This window comes from Hibiscus syriacus, unplaced genomic scaffold, assembly GCF_006381635.1.
Source record: "Hibiscus syriacus cultivar Baekdansim isolate YM2019G1 unplaced genomic scaffold, ASM638163v2 tig00116939_pilon, whole genome shotgun sequence".
NCBI lineage: Eukaryota > Viridiplantae > Streptophyta > Magnoliopsida > Malvales > Malvaceae > Hibiscus > Hibiscus syriacus.
Window position 1 is genome coordinate 2,431,709 of NW_024063477.1, and position 22,029 is coordinate 2,453,737.

General features: G+C 37.2%; 1 protein-coding gene and 1 pseudogene across 1 annotated transcript; one reads left to right on the top strand and one right to left on the bottom strand.

The window, feature by feature from the left end:
* Positions 1 to 2,643: 2,643 nt before the first annotated feature.
* On the top strand, positions 2,644 to 7,602 carry LOC120188166 (phosphatidylinositol:ceramide inositolphosphotransferase 1-like). The gene is made up of 12 exons (XM_039191681.1): positions 2,644 to 2,883; positions 2,961 to 3,050; positions 3,468 to 3,554; positions 3,657 to 3,725; positions 3,879 to 3,959; positions 4,301 to 4,372; positions 6,055 to 6,115; positions 6,218 to 6,320; positions 6,569 to 6,664; positions 6,743 to 6,789; positions 6,908 to 7,035; positions 7,130 to 7,602. The coding sequence occupies exons 1-12, from the start codon at positions 2,851 to 2,853 to the stop codon at positions 7,208 to 7,210; spliced, it is 948 nt and encodes a 315-aa protein (XP_039047612.1). The 5' UTR covers positions 2,644 to 2,850; the 3' UTR covers positions 7,211 to 7,602.
* A 1,037-nt stretch (positions 7,603 to 8,639) lies between these two features.
* Positions 8,640 to 10,279, bottom strand: LOC120188200 (annotated as a pseudogene).
* Positions 10,280 to 22,029: the final 11,750 nt, after the last annotated feature.

Below are 22,029 nucleotides of genomic sequence, written 5' to 3' on the forward strand. Positions count from 1 at the left end.
AATGTAAACAATACTATCGCAACACGATTTTCAAATTTGTAACTCTAATTACCGATATAGGTAAACACAACTATGGCAACGCGAATTTTCGAAACTGAGTTGCGAATTTGGAAACTGTGTTGCGATTTACAAATTCGCACGCGAATTTGGAAAATCCCATTGCGATTTACATATTCGCGTTGTGTATTTGGAAACTGTGTTACGAAATTGGAGTTCGCGTTGCGAATTTGTTGGTCATTTTCGCAAATCCAAAAAAAGTTGGTTAAAATCGTATATTATAAGGCATTTTCGATCAATGAAATTATTTTCTATTATTTTAATGCTTCCATTTTAAATAATTCTTTATTAAGTTTATCCATTTAACTTGGAAAATATTACTTAATGTATATCAATTTCTTTTATCATTTTAAATCTGTAAAGTAAGACAGAGTTACAAGGACTTGAACTCTGAAATTTTATAAATATATATAATAATTTTATTTCTTTAATTGTGATTATATCCATACTATTTAATAAAATAGGTTAAATAATATTAAAAATATAAATTATGTTAGTTTATTTTATTAATCTAGATGATAATAAAATAATATATTTTAAGTTTAAGGACGAAGGAGGACAGTAGGGGTAATTATTTCTTTTAAAAATTTTAAATTTTCATATATTTTAGATATTTTATTTGTATTTTCTATTGATAACATATTTTCATCTCTACAATACATAAATTCAACCTTCCTAAAATTTTATAAGTTTACCCCTAAAAAAATCACGTGTCATTTTACGGTTAGGTTATTAAATACGCTTAAAATATTTAATCATTAGAATTAATAATTTTGGAATAAAATTTTCAATAAATTAACAAACAAATCCTTAATGTTTTCTTAGTGTTTACAGGTGCCAATCTAATCAAGATTCTTTAACTTAAATCACCCTCTAAGCTTCAATAATCCAATCTCTTGATCCCTCATTTTCAACAGCAAATAGTTTCATTATTTCCATGATCATTTCATATGCCCATCACTTTTCTCAAAAGTTTTAAATTCAACAAGACTTTTTTGTTCAAGGAATTTTATTTTTTGAAATTTAGTTATTAATAAAGTAAATTTTAAATAATTTAAAATAGTTTATAATTTTGAAAGAAAAGGAAATTGAAGGGAAATTCTCCAAAGTCGAGACAGCCTTGAGAATATATCATTCTCTCGCCCACCACCAAGGGCATTTAAGTAAATAAAATTTTGACAAATGAAAATAATAATAATAATAATAATAATAATAATAATAATAATAATAAATATGGGTAAAAACAAAAATTACCACTCTACTTTTTTCTCACTCATATTTTAGTCATTAAAGTTAAAATTTTATAAATTAAGCATTGAACTCTCGAGCTACTCTTGTTTTAATCACTTGGTCGTTTATCTATCTATCTAACTGTGTGTTGATATGATATTTTTTTATTAATTTTTTTAGATTGATCACCTTGCCACCGTCGAGGTTGTCGGCAATCGTTAAACCCAAATTTTCATATTAATCTATTTTAGTCTTTTAAGTTTGAATTTGACTTTCATTTCACTTGAATCCATAAAACCTCAACTAAACCATATACCAAAATCTCAATTAAACCCTAATATTAAATCACAATCAAAACCACATAACACATTTTAGATCATAAATCCCATTTTTGCCCTCAATGCTCTATTGGTTGGATAAAGAATCCCAACGGTGAAAAGGTGAATGTCGGTAAAGAAAAAAATATCTCAAAATCGTGATAATTTGACAATCAGATGTCAAGACCGATTAAGGAGAATTGAAAGTTTAGGAGGATTTTGAGTCTTTTTGTGGAGTTTCTATGATAAACTAAACTGAAATACTTGTAGAGGAAGAAAATATGAGTCAAACGAAATTATTGCTGATCAAAACTGATGTCGAACTATTACTATTTAATGGATTAAAGTTGTTGAATAATAGATTTATGGAGTTCGAAGTATTTTCAATTAAACAACCACTAGGTTTATGTTTAGAAGGTTGAGATGAATTTGGTGAAATATTTTGGGACACATCAATCTCTAGTAATGATGGTCGGTGGTGGTCAGAATGACGATCAACACGATGACTGAAATCATAAATTTAGCTCAGAAAAAATAGAAAAGAGGGGAATGAGAGGAGATATATTTTTAAAAAGATATAAAACGACATCATTTTGATCTAAATTTAGGTTTTTTAGGAATTCAGAATGATGTTGATTTAGTGTAAATTTTCATGTCGTAACGTAGTTAATTATTTAAGGATGGAGTGATAAAAATAAGAGTAATTTGAAAGTTGAGTGATTAAATTAAAACATTTTAAATTTTAGTGATCAAAATAGAAGTGAAAATAAAGTTGAGTGATGATAAGATAAGTTTACTCATATTATATAGTAGCGTCGAGGTTTCTTTAATCTATTCTTCAAAATAAATTTATCATTGTTCACAATTGTGAACTCAATTCATTTATATCAAAGCCGAAGAATAAGTCTTTAATTTCAACCCTTCTCTTAATTCATATTCTTCGCTTTCCTCGTTCCCCGATCCTGATCGTAGATCGCTCGAAGAATCGATTAAGCGTCGGTGGCGGCGGAGGCGGGGGGGGGGGGTTAACAGTTGTGGTGGATTTGAAGTTGGTTATTGAAGAAAAGAAAGAGAGAACATAAATTAAATTTGATAATCTTTTACTATTATTATTTTTTTAGGGAGGTTAAGGATTTGGTAAAAAAGGGGATTTGCATAAGATTTGAGCGGTTTTTAATTTTAGAGATGTTGACCATAACCGTTGGGTTTTGAAGTACTAAGGAACTGCTTGTTACACGACAACAAGATGACGCTTTACATTGGTCGCGAAGCTTCAAAGGTTTTTTCCCCGCCCCTCTTTTCTAGAAATGGGAATTATAAGTGATTTTAATTTTATTTTTTGATTCATTTTTGTAGTTGTGGAAGAGAATTTGTTCAGAGACAGCTACAGAGATCAACCTTCTTCTTGACAATTGGAAATACCTTCTCGCCGGAATAGTTTTTCAGGTTTTATTCCGTTTCAGATTAAACCCATATTCGTTTTTTTGTCGATCTGTTGCGTTTAAATATTTTCAATGTTAAATTCTTTCTGAAACAGTTTTAGCATTTGAAGTAGTAAATGGTGAGTGGCAAATCTCCCATCTTTCTTAAAAAACAGAGATGCTTTTGATTTTTTTTTTTTGGCCAGTAAGATCTGGTACACTGCTACTTGTTCATACAGATAATATTGCTTTAGCAATGATTTTTTTTTTACCTAAATGGATGTCATTGTCGTTTGTTTAAGCTTTCATATGTTGCATTTCATTGCCTCTCAATGAGTTTTGGGTGAGCTTGTTTAGTGTTTTTGTATTGTCCAAACTTCAAGTATGCTAAATTAGAACATTCAGAAGGCTGTGGGTCTAATATCTGGTTTTGTGTCTGCAGTATATTCATGGTCTAGCTGCCCGAGGAGTTCATTATTTACATCGGCCAGGGCCAATACTTCAGGATCTTGGTTTCTTTCTTCTTCCCGTAGGAACAGCTTTCTTTTGGTTTTGTTCTTTGTTTATCTCTAGTTCATACCAATTATTTGGTGAAATATCTTATTATATCTAGTTTTTTTTGTAAATTTAGGAGCTTGGGCAAGATAAAGGCTATATCAGTGAGACATTGTTCAGCTGTGTCTTTTTATCATTTGTATTGGTAAAGTTACTCCTATGTTGTCGGTGTTTCTTTCATTACTTTTGTTCAGTTCTTACATTTTTAGTACATCTGTACATGATATGCAGTTCTTTTATTCTGCTCTATTAGCATCTTTTATCTCCATTTCTAACCCGTGAATTGCTCTATTTGCAGTGGACTTTCCATCCTTTCATCTTCAAGAGCAAAATGATCTATACAGTTCTAGTCTGGTGCAGGGTGCTAGCATTTTTAGTTGTAAGTACACCCAACATATGGCCTTGTTGTAGGACTTGTTTTTTGTAGGTCCTTCTTTATGTTAAAGTATGCCTATGTATGTCACTGTGACTATTTAGAATCGTTAGATTCTCCTATTGAATATTAGAATGATTGTTCTTCTTCTGTACCTGCTAAAAAAATTCTAAGCAAATGTGTCTATCAATTTGAAGTACCATTTTCATCAATAATCTGTTCAATCAAACTGAACTCAATGCTGAAGTTGTTCAACTAACTTTATAAACATTATGAATCTTGATAAATCATGAAACCTTAAGCCATTCCTTAGTTTTTTATTTCCTTTGTTTATACATGTGATGCAGGCTTCTCAATTTCTCCGAATCATTACATTCTATTCTACTCAACTACCTGGTCCAAATTATCATTGCCGAGAGGTATAGTCTTGAACAGTGTACTTTCTCTTGACTTTATGATTACACTATGAAATGATATCATTATTATTATTATTATTAGAGAAAATAACCTCATTGACAAAAAAATACGATTTTAACTAACTTTTTTTGGATTTGCCAAAATGACCAACTAAATCGCAATATGATCGATAATTCACAACGCGATCTCCGGTATCGCAAATCAGTTTCCAGATTCGCAACGCGAACTTCGACTATCGCAATGCGAACTTGGACTATCGCAATGCGAACTTGAACTATCGCAATGCGAACTTGGACTATCGCAATGTGAATATGTAAATCGCAATGCGAATATGTAAATCGCAATGCGATAGTCGGCTATCGCAATGCGAATATGTAAATCGCAATGCGAATATGTAAATCGCAATGCGATAGTCCAAGTTCGCATTGCGATAGTCGACTATCGCAATGCGATAGTCCAAGTTCGCATTGCGATAGTCGACTATCGCATTGCGATAGTCCAAAATCGCAACGACTGGTGGTATTGCATTTGTTTCTTAAGAATTTTTTCTAAAAAGATAGTATTCGCGCGGACGTGTCGAAGACACGTATGACCACGACCACGACCACGGCCACGGCCACGGCCCCGACCCGACCCGAGACCAGACGAGACGGACGGCGGCGGCAGCGACACGCGAGAGTCTCCCTTGTTCTCTATCACTCAACAAGGAAGTGGGAAAGTCAAGCCTTAAATACCATTCCCAATAGTGTTTCCAATACTATGTGGGATTGAGCATTACCAACACTTGTTTCCAATACAATGTGATTATTCAGGAAACAATAAACAATCATGCACCTTAAAACAACTGAATCAGCAACCAATTGCATTAGTATTATACGATTAAATATGTCATAATTAAATGTCAATCTACAATCAATCGCGATTATTGCAATTTTAAGCAAAACATTCAAAAATAATATCACTATTTAAGGTTCAATCCCACATAGTATTGGGAACAAGTGTTGGTAATGCTCAATCCCACATAGTATTGGAAACACTATTGAGAATGGTATTTAAGGCTTGGTTTTCCCACTTCCTTGTTGAGTGATAGAGAACAAGGGGGACTCTCGTGCGCCGTCGTCGCCGTCGTCCTTCTCGTCTCGGGTCGGGTCGGGTCGGGTCGGGGTCGTGGTAATACGTGTCTTCGACACGTCCGCGCGAATACTATCTTTTTAGAAAAAATTCTTAAGAAACAAATGCAATACCGTCGTTGCGATTTTGGACTATCGCAACGAAATTGGAATAAATCGCAACGCGAATTTGGAATAAATCGCAACGCGAACTTCGACTATCGCAACGAATTTGGAATAAATCGTAACGCGAACTTGGAATAAATCGCAACGCAAACTTCGACTATCGCAATGAACTTGGAATAAATCGCAACGCGAACTTGGACTATCGCAATGCGATAGTCGAAGTTCGCGTTGCGAATCTGGAAACTGATTTGTGATACCGAAGATCGCGTTGCGAATTATCGATCGCATTGCGATTTAGTTGGTCATTTTGACAAATCCAAAAAAAGTTGGTTAAAATCGTATATTATAAGGCATTTTTGGTCACTGAGATTATTTTCTCTTATTATTATTACAAGACACTCTTGTTCTTTGGGTTAAGAACATTTAGTAATGACCTCTTCTCTTTGCAGGGTTCAAAGCTTGCCAGGTTGCCAAATCCGGAGAGCGTGCTTGAAGTCCTCTTAATTAATTGTATGTATTCTTATTGCATTTAAATTTTCAATTTAGTTTCTTTAAATTTATAACTATGTTTTTTAGTAACTAATTTGGCTTATTTGCTTCTTGATTTTTCAGTTCCTCGAGGTGTAATATATGGTTGTGGTGACTTGATTTTTTCATCACACATGATCTTCACCCTGGTCTTTGTGCTCACCTATCAGAAATATGGCACACGAAGGTAAGTTGCATGGCTTATTCATTTAACTTATTTTTACGCATTAGCCCGATTATAAAGGGAAAATAATGAAAGAAATATAACTATTAGGAACATCCTGAGATTATCATGTCAAGTACCATTCTTGTAATACTTGTGATTCTCGATAGCAAAATGTTTGGATCAGGCTGTACCATAAGGCTGTTTGATTTGTTTTCTTGTATAATGGGGACTATTATTTGGTTTCTGATGGTATGGTTGTCTAATTGTAGGTGTATAAAGCAGTTAGCTTGGTTGGTAGCTGTCATCCAAAGTCTCTTGATTGTGGCATCCCGCAAACATTACACAGTCGATGTAGTTGTTGCATGGTATGAAATACCCTTTTGAAATTTCTATTGTAAAATACTTTCGAAATTTATTTTGACTTCAGTATGCACTTTGCACAGGTATACTGTTAATTTAGTGGTATTCTTCATAGACAAGAAACTGCCAGGTTAGAAATTAGAATGCTTTTGACTTTTTTATCTTATCTAGTTTGGTATAACCTATATGATTTCTTCCGGTCAGGTCATAATTTTGCCCAGTAGTTTAACCCCAATATATTACTGCAGAATTGCCTGACAGAACCAGTGGAAATTTACCAATGTTGCTACCCTTGAGCACCAAAGACAAGGATAGTAAGTCCAAAGAAGAGAACCAGAAGCTCTTGAATGGGAATTCCATAGACCCTGCAGATTGGGTATAGTAATTATATGCTAATGTTTCCTCTTTGAATTTTTTCACGGCGATATCCAATTTATATCGGCATTTATGTTTTTCTATTATTTCTTTAGAGGCCGAGAACTCAAGTTAATGGCAAGGTTCTGGAAGATGCAAATGGAATCCATATCGATACTGCATTGAATGGTGCATAAATGATGGAAGCTTCTTTTTATCACTGTAATTGGGTGCTGCTCGAATCCATTTGATCATGGAAGAGAGGCTTAGCCTTTTCCAGTACTGGTAATTTGATTTGTATTCATAAGAAAACAGAAATGAGTAGTGCACTTGTACATTGTGCTGTCCTTCCCTGCCTTGGTTAAAGTCATCAGCTATCACCACCATCAGATCCTAGATATATCATGGAATTTTCTGAGTTCCTATTGCCACTATGATTCTCTTTCTCTCATGTTGATGCTTGTTCGAATTCTTGTTTTTTCTTTGATTCAACAATGTCGAATGTTGGAAACTTGAAATTGTTCTCTCAATGCCGAAGGCTATTGAGATGAAGTATTTAAGTGTATTAAATATTTATGTTTCTTGTCAAGGCATTGAAAGGCTGTGATCCCTGCAACTAAAATGGAAGAGCACATGACATTCCATTTCTTTACAGATGCATGTGATGGTGATGTAAGCTAATGCGTATTGTCTGAATGTTCAAATTCGCACAATTTTTTGCCACCCTTTTTTAGTACGATTGATTTGGGCACAATAATGTCCAGGCTGCTTGATGCATCTTTCATGCTCGTGTCGGTAAATTCAATTATTCTTTCTGCAATGTTTGATTGCTCTGCACGTTTTCTTCAATAGAGCAACGTGACCTTGTTGAAGAGCACATACGCAAATATAAACCTCGACTCTGGAACAATCCCGGTTAAGTATCAGTCGGTACAAACCAGGTAGAACAACCGAGTGGTTTCGACATGGACTCACGGCATTGCCTGATTGAGAGGTTAGAGAAGAGGCCACAATTGCATTATTGTTTCATGTTTGAATAACCATCACTTTCTATACAGGGGAAAAAGACCAAAAAGGGGGGGTACTCTAGAACCCCATGTGGGTGGTTATGCTTATGCCAGCACCTGTGAGACATGGACTCCCTTGATTCATATGATTTGATTTTGTTGTCCTTTTTGACTTGTAGAATGAGTGTGACCAGTGCGTGTTGAAACCGAATGAGGCAACTATTAGTATTTGAATAGTTTAAGAGGCATTATCTATTTAGAATAACAGATCTTATAGATGAACAAGGGAACTACTAATTGACGGATTCATTACGATGGAAGCCTAGCATTTGTTCCTGGAAAACATTAGGTGAAGCACTTGGCTAGCTTTTGTCAAAGAAAAGGAAAGTTGTTTACAATTTTGTACTTGGTTTGCCGCATTAATCCCTTTTCAGGTCGATCAGTTCTGCATTAAAGAGCCACATACGGAAGATTTTTCATGGTCTTCAACGGCATTGGATAGACTCAAAAAGAATCTTGTCTGTCTTATGTTAGTTCATTGATGGCGGATCATGGTCTCATCAAACAATCATCTATGCCAAACGCTGCTTGTTTTACTTGAATGAACGGCCAAAAGTGCTCCCTGTAGATGCCATGCAACAGATGTTTGTGTCCCCTTGAGTGACCCACTGCTTTATATCGATACCGCTAGCGTGCTTAGCCTAGGGATCGGAAGTGATGTCGGCAAAACACTCGAAGAAAGATGACACCAAAAGTTTCTACATGTATGGAGATGGGGCGAATAAAATGACTATCAACCATCCCATTACTGATCATTACAGCAACAAGTTTTGCCGGGGCTCCTTTGCAGTAACTCCGTTTGTACAGGTCCTCTTGTTCTTTCATTTTTGTTTTGAGAGCTTGTGCAACTGAATTTTATGATGATGGCATATTGAAGTGAAAGATCCATGAGATAACAAATGCAAATACCATGCAAGTGAGGAGAAAGTTGAGGATGCGATGGCCGTGCCAGAAGCTTTGAGTGTCCGTATGGTGTGTCGGTCCTGAGATTGTTGTCGTGGAACTATTGGTCTCGTTCGCTTGGTCTGTCGACTCAATCTCGTTCACTCCAACTACATTGCGTGCAATAGAATGACAAATCTCGCAAGTCCTAAAACAATAAAGCAGACTGAGTATATGGATAGAGGATAAATTGCAGGGAAAAAGAGTTCACAGCGGATGAAGCTCGGTACGCAGAGAAGCTAACATACCATCGGAAGAACGGATATCAGTTTATCATACAACATTAACAGTTAAAGCTACCAGTTACCAGAATCTTCAATTATTCACAATGAATCATGCTAAATAATTGCACTGTGATATCATAGGAGGCATTCTTCACCACATCCCAAATGTGGCCTTCCATTCGAGTTTTCGAGCCTCAAATCCTATCTGATCAATTATGCTAGTCAATTAGGGGATTGGGGCCTAATCAACTACTTAAATGGAATGTTCATCTGGAACAACCGCTGGCTAACGCAGCTAGGATTGCAAAACTAGCATCAAAATCATCAACCCTTTCTTAAGAGTGTAGTTATCATAGTACAGTCAATCCCTAGTGTAAGTATAGATAGTAAATTGTAAAAACATCGTCAAGAAACAGTAATTCTTAGTCTAAAGTTCCATGAAAAAGATAGTTTCACCAATAAGGTAAAATGTTTGAATTTTTCAACCTACTTATTTCCTCTGATCTTAAACCAGGCTTCAGCACAGTGCTTATGAGCAGCAGCAAGATCATCCTTACAAGAACAACCCAGTTCAATAGGAACCCCAGATTCATGGCTATTACTTTCCAAACCCAAATGGCAAATTCTACAATCCCTCTCAACTTTGGCCAAATGCACCTTAATTTCAGGGACTCCCCTGAATCTCCTCTTCCACCGAAGAATCCGATGCCGAAGACGCACTCCTGGTTTCCGACGCGCCGCCGATTTCTCCGTCGGCGAGACTGTAGTCGTCGTGAGAACCACCTGCCGTGGTATACAACTGAGAGAAGCAAGAGCCCTCGTTGCCATCCGAGAAGCAGACGATTGCCTCCCCGGCGCTGAAGTCACTTCTGTTGCGGCGGTGAGTCCCTTGCTCTAAATCGATGTGGGACATCTCTGGAGATGACATTTTTGGAAAAATACGCTCAAAGTTTCAAGCTTTAGGTGGATTTTGAACAAGTTGGCATAAAATATGGGAATTTAAATAGTTGAGCATTGAAGTATCCGACCCTTTTAACTCCATTAACGTTTCTTTAACTCATAAAATGAAAAGAAAAAAAAAGGATCATCTTCATAGATGCTCAGCAAAAGAGAGAAAAAGAGAAGCTTAAAGAGACGAAGAACTCGTGCTATGTTAAAAGTATTGTTGAGACTCAGACACAAACTGCAAAGAACAGAAACGTGCAGTTGGCGCACAGGGAAACTGGGAAACTCGCAAGAAAATATTTCATTTTTCGGTTTTACATTATTAGACAATTAAAGAAAATAAGGACAATGAAACTACAGGAGAAAGCAGAAGAGATTTGGTGTTTGTACTTTGGGATCATTGTCTGAACCACATTCTGTACGTCTGATGGCATCAGATTGAGGTGCTCATACTACTTTGAAGAACACAACTTTTTTGAGATTAACAACTTCTTGTCGGAAAAATAGAATAGCCTCTTTCTTGTCGTTTCTACTGTGTGTTTTCTTTAATCTTCTTTTTCGCCGTTTCCATTTCTCATTCAACATTTTAGTTTTTAATAGAGAAAATAACCTCCGTGACCAAAAATCCCATATAATATATGATTTTAACCAATTTTTTTCGGATTTGTCAAAATGACCAACAAAATCGCAATGCGATCGCTAATTCGCAACGCGATCTCCATTATCGCAAATTCGCGTTGCATTTTCGCAATGCGATAGTTGAAAATCGCGTTGCGATGGTCTACAGTATCGTTGCGATTTTCCTAATTTGCAATGCGAATAAGTAAATCGCAACGCGAATTGGGAAAATCGCAATGCGAATAAGTAAATCGCAACGCGAATTGGGAAAATCGCAATGCGAATAAGTAAATCGCAACGCGAATTGGGAAAATCGCAATGCGATAATAAAAAATCGCAACGAGATACTTACTTTCGCAACGCGATACTGACTTTCGCAACGCGATTTACATAGCGCCATTCGTATTAACGCGTATTTTTTTTTCAAATTCCAAACACGTATTTTTTCTTAATAAATCGGAAAATGAACCGTCCACAGTAATCACAACTCATAACCTCAAACCCAAAAACACAACACTCAGTCCCATCTCCATCTCTCACTCTCTACGGCGAAATCCGTCCCCATCTCCGAAGATTTCCGTCCCCATCGCCGGCGAAATCCCTCACAACCATTCACAGTCAAAAATCCCTCACAATCATTCAGAAATGGAAAATCAACCTCCGAGGGTTAATTTTTTTTTTTATTTTGAAATTTTTACATTATTTTAGGTTTTTCATATTGAGATTGATGATAAATTTACTGGTAATTTCAATAATAGATTAACCATTTCACTTAGATTTCTTATTAAATTCATTCGATTGCTGCCAATACTGCTAAACTGTTTAGCCTGTGAAGTTAGTATTTGTCTTTGCTTTGTCTTTTGGTTGAAGTAATGCAGAAGAAGAATAGTTTCGAGAATGAAAATCGCAACGCGGAAATAACTATCGCAACGCGAAATAAAAATCGCAACGCGAAACAAAAATCGCATTGCGATTTTCATTTCGCGTTGCGATTTTCATTTCGCGTTGCGATTTTCATTTCGCGTTGCGATTGTCTGGTCGCGATAGTCATTTCGCGTTGCGATTCTCTCGTTGCGATAGTCATTTCCGCGTTGCGATTCTCATTATCTCGTTGCGATTTTCATTTCAACCAAAAGACAAAACAGTGTTGCAAATTTTAGTTTCAAGAATAAACTACTATTATGTTTATTGTTTTGTTTTTGGTATATCTTGACAGTGTAATTTTTGGTATATCTAACTTGGTATGTTTATTGTTTTTTTGTAGAAATTTTTTTCGGCTTCATTGACATTAAGGAATAAAGTTAGCCTAGCCACTACAATTGCTTCGAAGCTTTCACCTGCACAAAGAAAATTGTTTGAAGAAACCTGCTTCGGGCCATGGCTGAGAGTACAGCATCCGGGTGGAGATGCTAGTTTGATCCATTTGTGGCTTCAGACCATGACTAGCGATCTACCCGACAGTATACAACGTGGTGAGGAAGAGATATGGTTTCATTTTCCACCGGCGTATACTTGTTTTGGGCGGAAGGAGTTCTGCTTAATCACTGGTCTACGATTCGGACGCGATGATGTAGGCCGGTACACTCGTCATATCACCCGCCCATCATGGTTATCCAGGGTTTTTCCTGATGAGTCAATAGAGAAGCCGAACTTACACGTCGACGACATGAAGAAATTGTTTAATAAGAAAGATGGTTTTACTCGGATGAATAACGTCGATGTTGTCCGAGTATGCCTTCTACTACTTTTGTATGCCGGCTTTCTAGGCAGAGAGGCCAGACAACCTATTCCTCAGGAGCTAATATTATTGGTAGAGGACCTAAATGCATGGAATCTGTTTCCGTGGGGTTCGTATATATGGAAAGCTACCTGGACTAAGTTGTCGTCTGCCTTTGATGACCGCAAAAGTTTGCGGGGCGATGGGTCGAAATACACTTTGTCAGGCTTTGTTTGGGCCTTTAAGGTAGAATTTCTATATAATGTTTTCAAAATTATAATTAATTATTTAACAATTACTATGTTTGTTATTATTTGTTTGTAGATTTGGATATTCGAGGCTTTCCCCAGCATGCGGACATATGCATTAAAATCCTCAGATGATATTCCTAGGGCTATTTCCTGGAAGAGGAAACGTATGTTGGATTGGGAAGACTTAATACCATATGCTACAATAATAATGTAAGTTAACACAAATACTATCATATAAACAAGTTATTAATAGTAGACGTTTAACTTTGTTTTAGTTTTTATATTTTTAGGAGGCCAACACTCCATTAATGAGACTGACACCCACGGAGGCTGAGCTTGCCACTGATTGGTGGCAAGCTAGTCAGCGTTTTTTTGATGGCACGAATGATGAGCAGCCTCCACTTCCTCCACTTCGAGAGCCATCACCTCACCCAGAGCCATCACCTGATCGACCCGACTATACACCTCTACAACGAGAGCCATCACCTATCCCGTCATATCATCGAGTCTCTTCTCCACCATCACCTCATGATAGGCGACCGACAAAGATGCCACGACTTCTATCTCCTGTTCTCCACCTCCACGGGATGAGTCAAGGGAGTTACGTGATGAGGTCAATGCCTTGCGTGAGGAGATCGGTACTCTACGCGATAACGATGGTGCATGGCGTGTGGAGGTGTCTACTTTACGTGGTGAGGTTGCCGCTCTACGTGAGATGGTAGTATCGTTGCAGAATGAGGTTCATACTCTACGCAACGAGGTAAGTTTAAGATTTTCCATATTTAACTTGATGATAAATTTACTCATAATTCACTTAAATTAACCATTTCACTTAGATTGCTTAGTAAATTTATTCGGTTGCTGCCAAAACTGCTAAACTTTTTACTTTAACACTGTGAAGTTAGTATTTGTCTTTGTTTTGTCTTTTGGTTGAAAGTTTGAAATACATTTATCTTTGTTTTCACTGTTTAAATATCATGTCTGTTTATTTACTGATATTTGTATTTTTTTTAGCGGACCGATAAGGTGGATGCTTTACGTCGGGTTTTCTTGCACGAAAGAGTTCACGCATCAGACGGCGTGCACGTGCTATTAAGTCTCCGTATACCCCAATAGTGCGAAGACACCGCAAGAAGAAGCCCGACTCGCCTATCATCCCTCAAGAGTCCACTCCTATCGTTGAAGAGGCCCCTATCATTCCTCGAGAGTCCCCTCCCACCGTTCAAGAGGCCACTGTCATCGTTGAAGAGGTCCCTCCCACCATTCAAGAGCCCGATTCACATGGCGTCATATGTAGGATTCTTGAGAAACCCTCTGACGTACCGGACATGATGGATTCAAGTTGGCTCTCGTATGAGTTACCGGCCAGTACCATACCGGTATCTGAAGAGGAGAGGAAACAACTACCGGACACAATTCTGGATAACACCCTTTGGGCTAAGACCGCAGTTGATTTTTATCTACATGAGCGAAGCCAGGGGTGTTTCACTGACATATGCAAGCTCAATGATGATATCTATTGTTGCTTGATCGGTCTTGGTGGGGCGTATTATTAGGGGTCGAAGACAATGGCTATTTCGATGGAGGGGTAAGTCTTATATTTTTCTTATATTTTCATTTGATTAATTTGTTTAAAATTAATGTAATTCACTAATATATGTATTTTTGTAAAACAGCATATCGATGCGTGGGTGTCACGTCTACTAATAATTAGGAAACTTAAGGAAAATAAAAGAAATACACGGTATACAATAATGCCGACGGCTTTTAACGTAGTTCACTTGAAGAATCAACGAGATGATCATTTGCGTTGGGCAATGGACAAGCTAAATTTTATCCTGCATGGTGGGAGGTCGATAAGGTTAGTGTTTATTTAGATTGAGTTTAAAGGTATTCAAAATAAGTGCGCAAATGAATGAATTATTACTTATGATTGCAGGTGTTTATCCCTGTTTTGGAACGTAACCATTGGCTTCTCGTCGAGCTTCAGATCCCATCCCTTAAGGCAATAGTATATGACATCATGATATTATTATCTTGGCTGATTTAAGAGATATTATTAAGGGGGAGGAGCTCTTATTTGGCTAAATACTTGGATGCGATAAATTATTGGACTCGTTCTGGAAACAAGAAGCCAAAGAAGCTCAATATACAGTTAACAGAGACAGACCGCACCACAACAAACGAAAGGACCCAGAGGGGATTGTGGTCCTCTCGTATGCTTGGCGTTGGACCGTTTGATCACAGGAAAGTATAAAGTATCTACCTCCCACCGATATAGATAGAGCTGCAGTAGGCTTGTGGTTTCGATATTATATGGCTAGATCAATATATACGAGACGCTGCCTACCTGCATCCGCGTTATAAAAATGTCCATAAAAAATTGGTATGTTTATAGGCTTGTGGTTTGAAAATGTTTGGTTAAGTACCTAGAATTCAATAATTTGCTGTTGTAGGTTTTAGATGTAGAAAGTGTTGTTTGAGCAAATGTTTGGTTTATGTAGGTTAATCTCAGAAGTGAGCTGCGTGAAAATGATGTATGGCTGCAAACGTTTGATTCAATAGTAGAAGTGTTATTTTCTCTAATAATTATTGCTTATTTTTGATTGTTTAATTGATTTAAAAGGTGATTTGTAAAAGGTGATTTGTAAAAGTTGATTTGTTTAATTGATGTTAACATAATTCTTATTTGTGCTTGTTTAATTGATTGAAATGTAATGGTTGATTTTGTTGATTTCAATCTGCATTATGTTGAGGGCAAAAAGTACTATCGCAATGCGAAATGAAAATCGCAACGAGAGAATTGCAACGCAAAAATGAAAATCGCAACGCGAAATTAAATTCGCGTTGCGATTTTCATTTCGCATTGCGATCCCTCGTTGCGATTTCATTTCGCATTGCGATAGTAATTTCCGCGTTGCGATGGACATTAAGATGATTGCCTATTAAGTGATAACAACTGGAACAAATCATAGCAATTTTCAAACTCAAGTTATACATGCCTAACTGAAAATGTTAAAAGTTCACACATAAAATCTACATAATACAACGTTTGCATTTAAAAATCACCTAAGTTAACAGTCCCAAAAGGTGAAGCCAGTTGTGATTGGGATTTAAAGAGATTGCGATTTTGATTGCCTTTTCTGACACCATATGAGCTTTGGATTTTGATGATGATCCATTTTGGTAGAGGAAAGATGATTGTGATGGCACTAGTGATCCACATGTCAACCTTGTATGAACACTTCCTTGCACCGACTACATGTCGATCTCTTTTCTCTTCACCCTTAGACGGTATACGATCGTGACTTTTTGGTCGGCCAGGTAGCCTTCTGTCCATGGCTGTGGCAAAACTGTTTGTAAGTCATCTGGTATGTCCCACTCAGAAGGATGTGAATAGGGTAGACAATCTCGGCATTCTCTTCACCCTTAGACGGTATACGATCGTGACTTTTTGGTCGGCCAGGTAGCCTTCTGTCCATGGCTGGTGGCAAAACTGTTGTAAGTCATCTGGTATGTCCCACTCAGAAGGATGTGAAATAGGGTAGACAATCTCGGCATAAGTCTGTCGATATACTTCTGTAGTGTAGCAATCCATAGCGTATGTGCTTGAATCATCTTGGCTTAGATGAAGAGCAACTTTTATAACATGGCCACAGGATAACCAGATGTTTGCCATTCATACAACTACACGTCCTTGCATTTAGATCGACAAGCCCATTTAAGTTATTATCCAGTACTTCAAACAAAGTGTTTGAACATGGTTCAACTTCCATGACGTTGACTTCACAACACGTTTCGTTATCTTTTTTTCAGTCCATGGTGTAACACGATGTTCCAATGTCCTGTAAATTTAAATAAATAATACTTAGTAAAATATATGATAAGTTACGAATTCAAGAAATAATACCTGCATGGTTTCTTTTCTTGCAGTACCACTGTTGAATAGAGGCTCGAAAAAACTCATTAACATAGTATGGGTAATTCCGGGAATGACGACTTAGAGCGTTAATTGATTCTGCACTATTAGACGTCATGAAACCATATCTTGCTCCAAGTTGATGTACTCTTGACCATCTTTCAAACCCGACATCTTCTGTGTTTGAGCACACTGAGGCAAAACACGTCTTAAACAGTTTATATGCTTATTGAAATCACTCCCGATAAGCCTTTACAGCCTTCCAGCATGTCCATTTGTGCTTTTTTATACCAGCAGACCTTGATTTTAGATTTCTATACAAATGACACCACAAAGTCATGAAAAGCATCTGGGAAACACCTTCTAACAGCATTGTCAATTGAGTTTGCCCTATCGGATATGATTGTCAGATGCTAATAGGACCTATGCAATCCCTAAGATGCCCCATAAACCATGTCCATGAATCAGAGGTTTCAGATTTGCCAACCCCGTAAGCTATTGGCAATATCCCATTGTTAGATCCATGGCTACTGCTAATAGTTACTCCAAGGTACGACCTTTCAAATGTGCTCGTCAACTAAATAACTGGGCGCATGCAAGTAAACGAACGAATCTACAAAATAATATACACAAGAAATATAATCATTTAAATTTTAAATGCATGTAACTAACAGAATGAGTCAACAGAATTATATTGATTACTAACCGCAGCACCAATGGGATAAACAACAACTCAAAGCGTCCATCTCTATCTGTTTTGATATGAGTTACCGACCAGGATTTTTCAGCTTTAAATTGTGACAATAAGCCGGCAGTGGGCAAACGATGCTTTGGCGACCCCCTCAACAATTCCAAGGCAACATTTGGCTCTCCAAGCTTGAGAATATGATATACTAATCTTGAACGAGCATTCATGTCAGTCATAATTTATGTCCCGATATACCTGCCATTCAAAAACATTAACTCAGCCAGAAAACCACCCAACACCTTTTTGTTTGCCTGTCTATGGTGAGGAAAAACTTGGGTTCTTGAACATGTATGTTTATCAATAAAAGTCCTAACTTGAAACATTGCGCAATCTTTTATCCTCTTTGCAATCATACGCCACGTACAGTTTTTGTCAATCGTACACCTTGTTTCGAAACGATCTTTGCTTGATTTGTTAACTTTTAGTTGATAGCCATCTTCCACACATTTCGTATACAAAGCTATCTTCAAGTCTTCCTTTGTATCAAAACAATCATCTTTCTTGATACGAATAACTTTTGTGTAACAATCAACTGCTTTCTTTGCCAACTCTTCTTCCGGTAACTGAAGTAATTCTGGCATATTCCAGTTATACTCTCGTGGCATTTTCTTTTCTTCGGGGACTTTTTCTTTTTCTTTTTCTTCTTCAAGATTATATGAATTACAGAATGGATGTTCAACATGTTCATTCACAGTCGTAACTTCCTCCTCATTATCATCAACAACATATTCCTTGGCAACGGGTGTTTCATCATCAAAATTCGGGTATTGACCAATATCAAAATCATTACACGCAGGGTCTGTTTCTTCTTCTGAAACATCATCAAAATCCGTGTATTGACCAATATCAAAGTCCGGGTATTGACCAAGATCAAATTTCGAATACTGACTAGTACTCACAATTTTTTTCTTGGCTCATCATCGTCTAATTGGTCAATACGAAAACCAGAATTTGGTGCTGAAAGTTGATTTGGATTGGATTAGAGAAAGGCTGTGGGTTTTGACCCACTTAGTTGATTACTACCCGCTACTGACCCAACAATACTACTTCTAGGTTCAACAACATACAATTTAACATCATCACTTGAAACATTAATGTAAGCAATGAATCGTTCAACATCTTCATTGTCGGTTAACAAATAAACTTTATCATTTCTCTGATAAGATAGCCTAAATCCACTTAGGGGCTCTAAATTCAATTTCTTTGAAACACGTAACATTAGGGTTTCATAAGTTAACTTCTTTAATGACAGTTTTAGTTGAAGATTCATGGGTAAAGGCATATATTGTAAAACACCATGAACATTCTCCCATGACCCTCCAAAACACAAATCTATCCAAACATGATCAACATTAGATGATTTCATGGTTGTAACTAAACAAACGAGATGCGAAACTAAGACCTGTTGCCGGATGGGGAAGGATGTCGTTGGATATTGGAACGAATGTCGCCGGAGAGAGTGATAGATGGATGGAATGAGTTGCGATTTAGGATTAGGTTATGAGTTGTTGCTGCTGCGTATATATATACACTCAAAATTTGGCTTGCGAAACTAAAACTGTTGCGAACTTTGAAACTCGCATTGCGATTCTGTATTATCTCGTTGCGAAAGTCAGAATGCGTTGCGAAAGGCAATCATTTGACCATCGCAATGCGAAATGCAAATCGCAACGATAGAATCGCAATGCGAAATGAAAAAGGCACCGAGGATTAACATGCATAAACTTTTAACAATTATTATTGAATTCTAGGTACTTAACCAAATATTTTCAAACCAAAAGGAGTATATATGTTAACAAACTTGCATTATGAGTATTTTATGTGTGCACTTTTAACATTTCAGTTAGGCATGTATTAGTAACTTGAGTTTAAACATTGCTATGATCTGTTCAGTTGTCATCACTTATTAGACATTCATTTGACTATCGCAACGCGAAAATGGCTATCGCACGCGAAAATGGTTATCGCAACGAGAAAATCGCAATGCGAAATGAAAATCGCATTGCGATTTTCTCGTTGCGATTTTCATTTCGCATTGCGATTTTCATTTCGCATTGCGATTTTCATTTCGCATTGCGATTTTCGCATTGCGATTTTCATTTCGCATTGCGATTTTCTCGTTGCGATAGCCATTTCGCGTTGCGATAGTCTGTTTTGCCTTCAACATAAAGCAGATTGAAAATCAACAAATCAACTATTACATTTCAACACAAATTATGTACACATCAATTAAACAAATCAAGATTTACAAATCATCTTTTACAAATCAATTAAACAATCAAAAAATAATAATAATTCTTATTTCTTCATCAATTATTGAATCAATGAATCAACAACTTTGTGACCCCGTACATCCATTTCACACAGCTCACTTAAGGATTAACCTGCAGAAACCAAACATTTGCTCAAACAAGACTTCCTACACATCTAAAACCTACAAACAACAAATTATTGAATTCTAGGTACTTAACCAAACATTTTCAAACCAAAAGGAGTATATATGTAAACAAAACTTGCATTTGACTTACCAATTAACAATGGACACTTTCATAACGCAGATGCAGGTAGGCAGCGTCTCGAATATATTGCTCTAGCCATATAATGCCGAAACCACAAGCCTACTAGTGCTCTATCTCTATCGGTGGGAGGTAAAAACTCTGTGCTTCCCGTCGTCAAACGCGCCAAGCAAAGGCATACGAGAGGACCACAATCCCCTCTGGCTCCCGGCGATTGCTGTGGCGCGGTCTCGTCTCTGACAAACTGTGACATTGAACTTCTTTGGCTTCTTGTGTCCAGAATGACTCCAATACTTAATCCCATCCAAGAATTTAGCCAAATGAGAGCTCCATCCCTTGAAAATATCTCTCAAATCAGATAGTGATATGTAATTGATCACGCTGTCATACACTATTATCTTCAGGGATGGGAGCTGAAGTTGGACGAGAAGCCAGTGACGACGTTCCAAAACAGGGATAAACACCTGCGATCATAAGTAATAATTCATATGTGCACTTATTTATGAACACCTTTAAAAAATTTAAAAATAAACACTAACCGTATCGACCTCCCACCATGCAGGATAAAGTTTAGCTTGTCCATTGCCCAACAAAAATGATTCATCTCGTTGATTCTTCAAGTGAACTGCGTGAAAAGCCGTTGGCATTATTGTATATAGCGAATTTTTTTTATTTTTCCTAAGCTTCCTTATTATTAGTAGACGTGACACCCACGCATCGATATGCTGTTTTACAAAAAAATACATATATTAGTGAATTACATTAATTTTTAAACAAATTAATCAAAATCATATAAGACAAATATAGTCTTACCTCCCATCCAAATAGCCACTGTCTTCAACCCCTATAGCACACCCCACCAAGACCGATCAAGCAACAAAAACATTTCATCGTTGAGTTTGTTGATGTCAGTGTAACACCCTTGGCTCCGCTCATGTAGATAAAAATCAACTGCGGTCTTAGCCCAAAGGGTATTATCCACAATTGTTTCCGGTAGTTATCTCCTCTCCACTTCAGATACCGGAAGGGTACTAGCCGGTAACTCATACGAGAGCCAACTCTCATCCATCATGTCCGGAACCGGTGGGGGTTTCTCAATACTTCGATATATTACCCCATGTGAATCGGGCTCTGGAATGGGGAGGGACCTCTTCAACGATGACGTGGCCTCTTGAACGGTGGGGGGGAATCTTGAGGGAGAATAGGGGCCTCTTGAACGATTGGAAGGGACTCTTGAGGGATGACCGGTGAGTCGGGCTTCTTCTTGCGGAGTCTTCGCACCATTGGGGTGAACAGAGACGTAATAGCACGTCCACGCCGTCTGATGAGTGAACTCCGTCGTGCAAGGAAAACCCGACGTAAAGCATCCACCTTATCGGGTTGCTAAAAAAATTAATACATAAATCAGTAAATAAACAGACATGATATTAAACAAAGACAAATATGTTTCAAACTAGCATTGTATTCACCCAAATCATTATTCTATCATAGTTCACAAAATGCTCAGATAACATTCCAGAAGTAAGCACTTATATAAACATTTAAAAGGACAACATATATAAACATTCCAGAAGAAGAATAGTTTACTTTCGTAACACGAAACTTAAAATCGCAACGCGAAATGACTATCGCAACGCGGAAATGGCTATCGCAATGCGAAATGAAAATCGCAACGACAAAATCGCAACGCGAAATGAAATCGCAACGACAAAATCGCAACGCGAAACACAAATCGCATTGCGATTTTCATTTCGCGTTGCGATTTTGTCGTTGCGATTTCATTTCACATTGCGATTTTGTCGTTGCGATTTTCATTTCGCATTGCGATAGCCATTTCCGCGTTGCGATAGTCATTTTCGTGTTGGGAAAGTAAACTATTCTTCTTCTGCAAATTGAAACTTGAATGGATTGCATTACTTCAACCAAAAGACAAAAACAAAACCAAAAACAAATACTAACAAAAACAGATTGGCAGCAACCGAATGAATTACGAGTATGAAAAATCTTAAACTTACCTCATTGCGTAGAGTATGAACCTCATTCTGCAACGATGCTACCATCTCACGTAG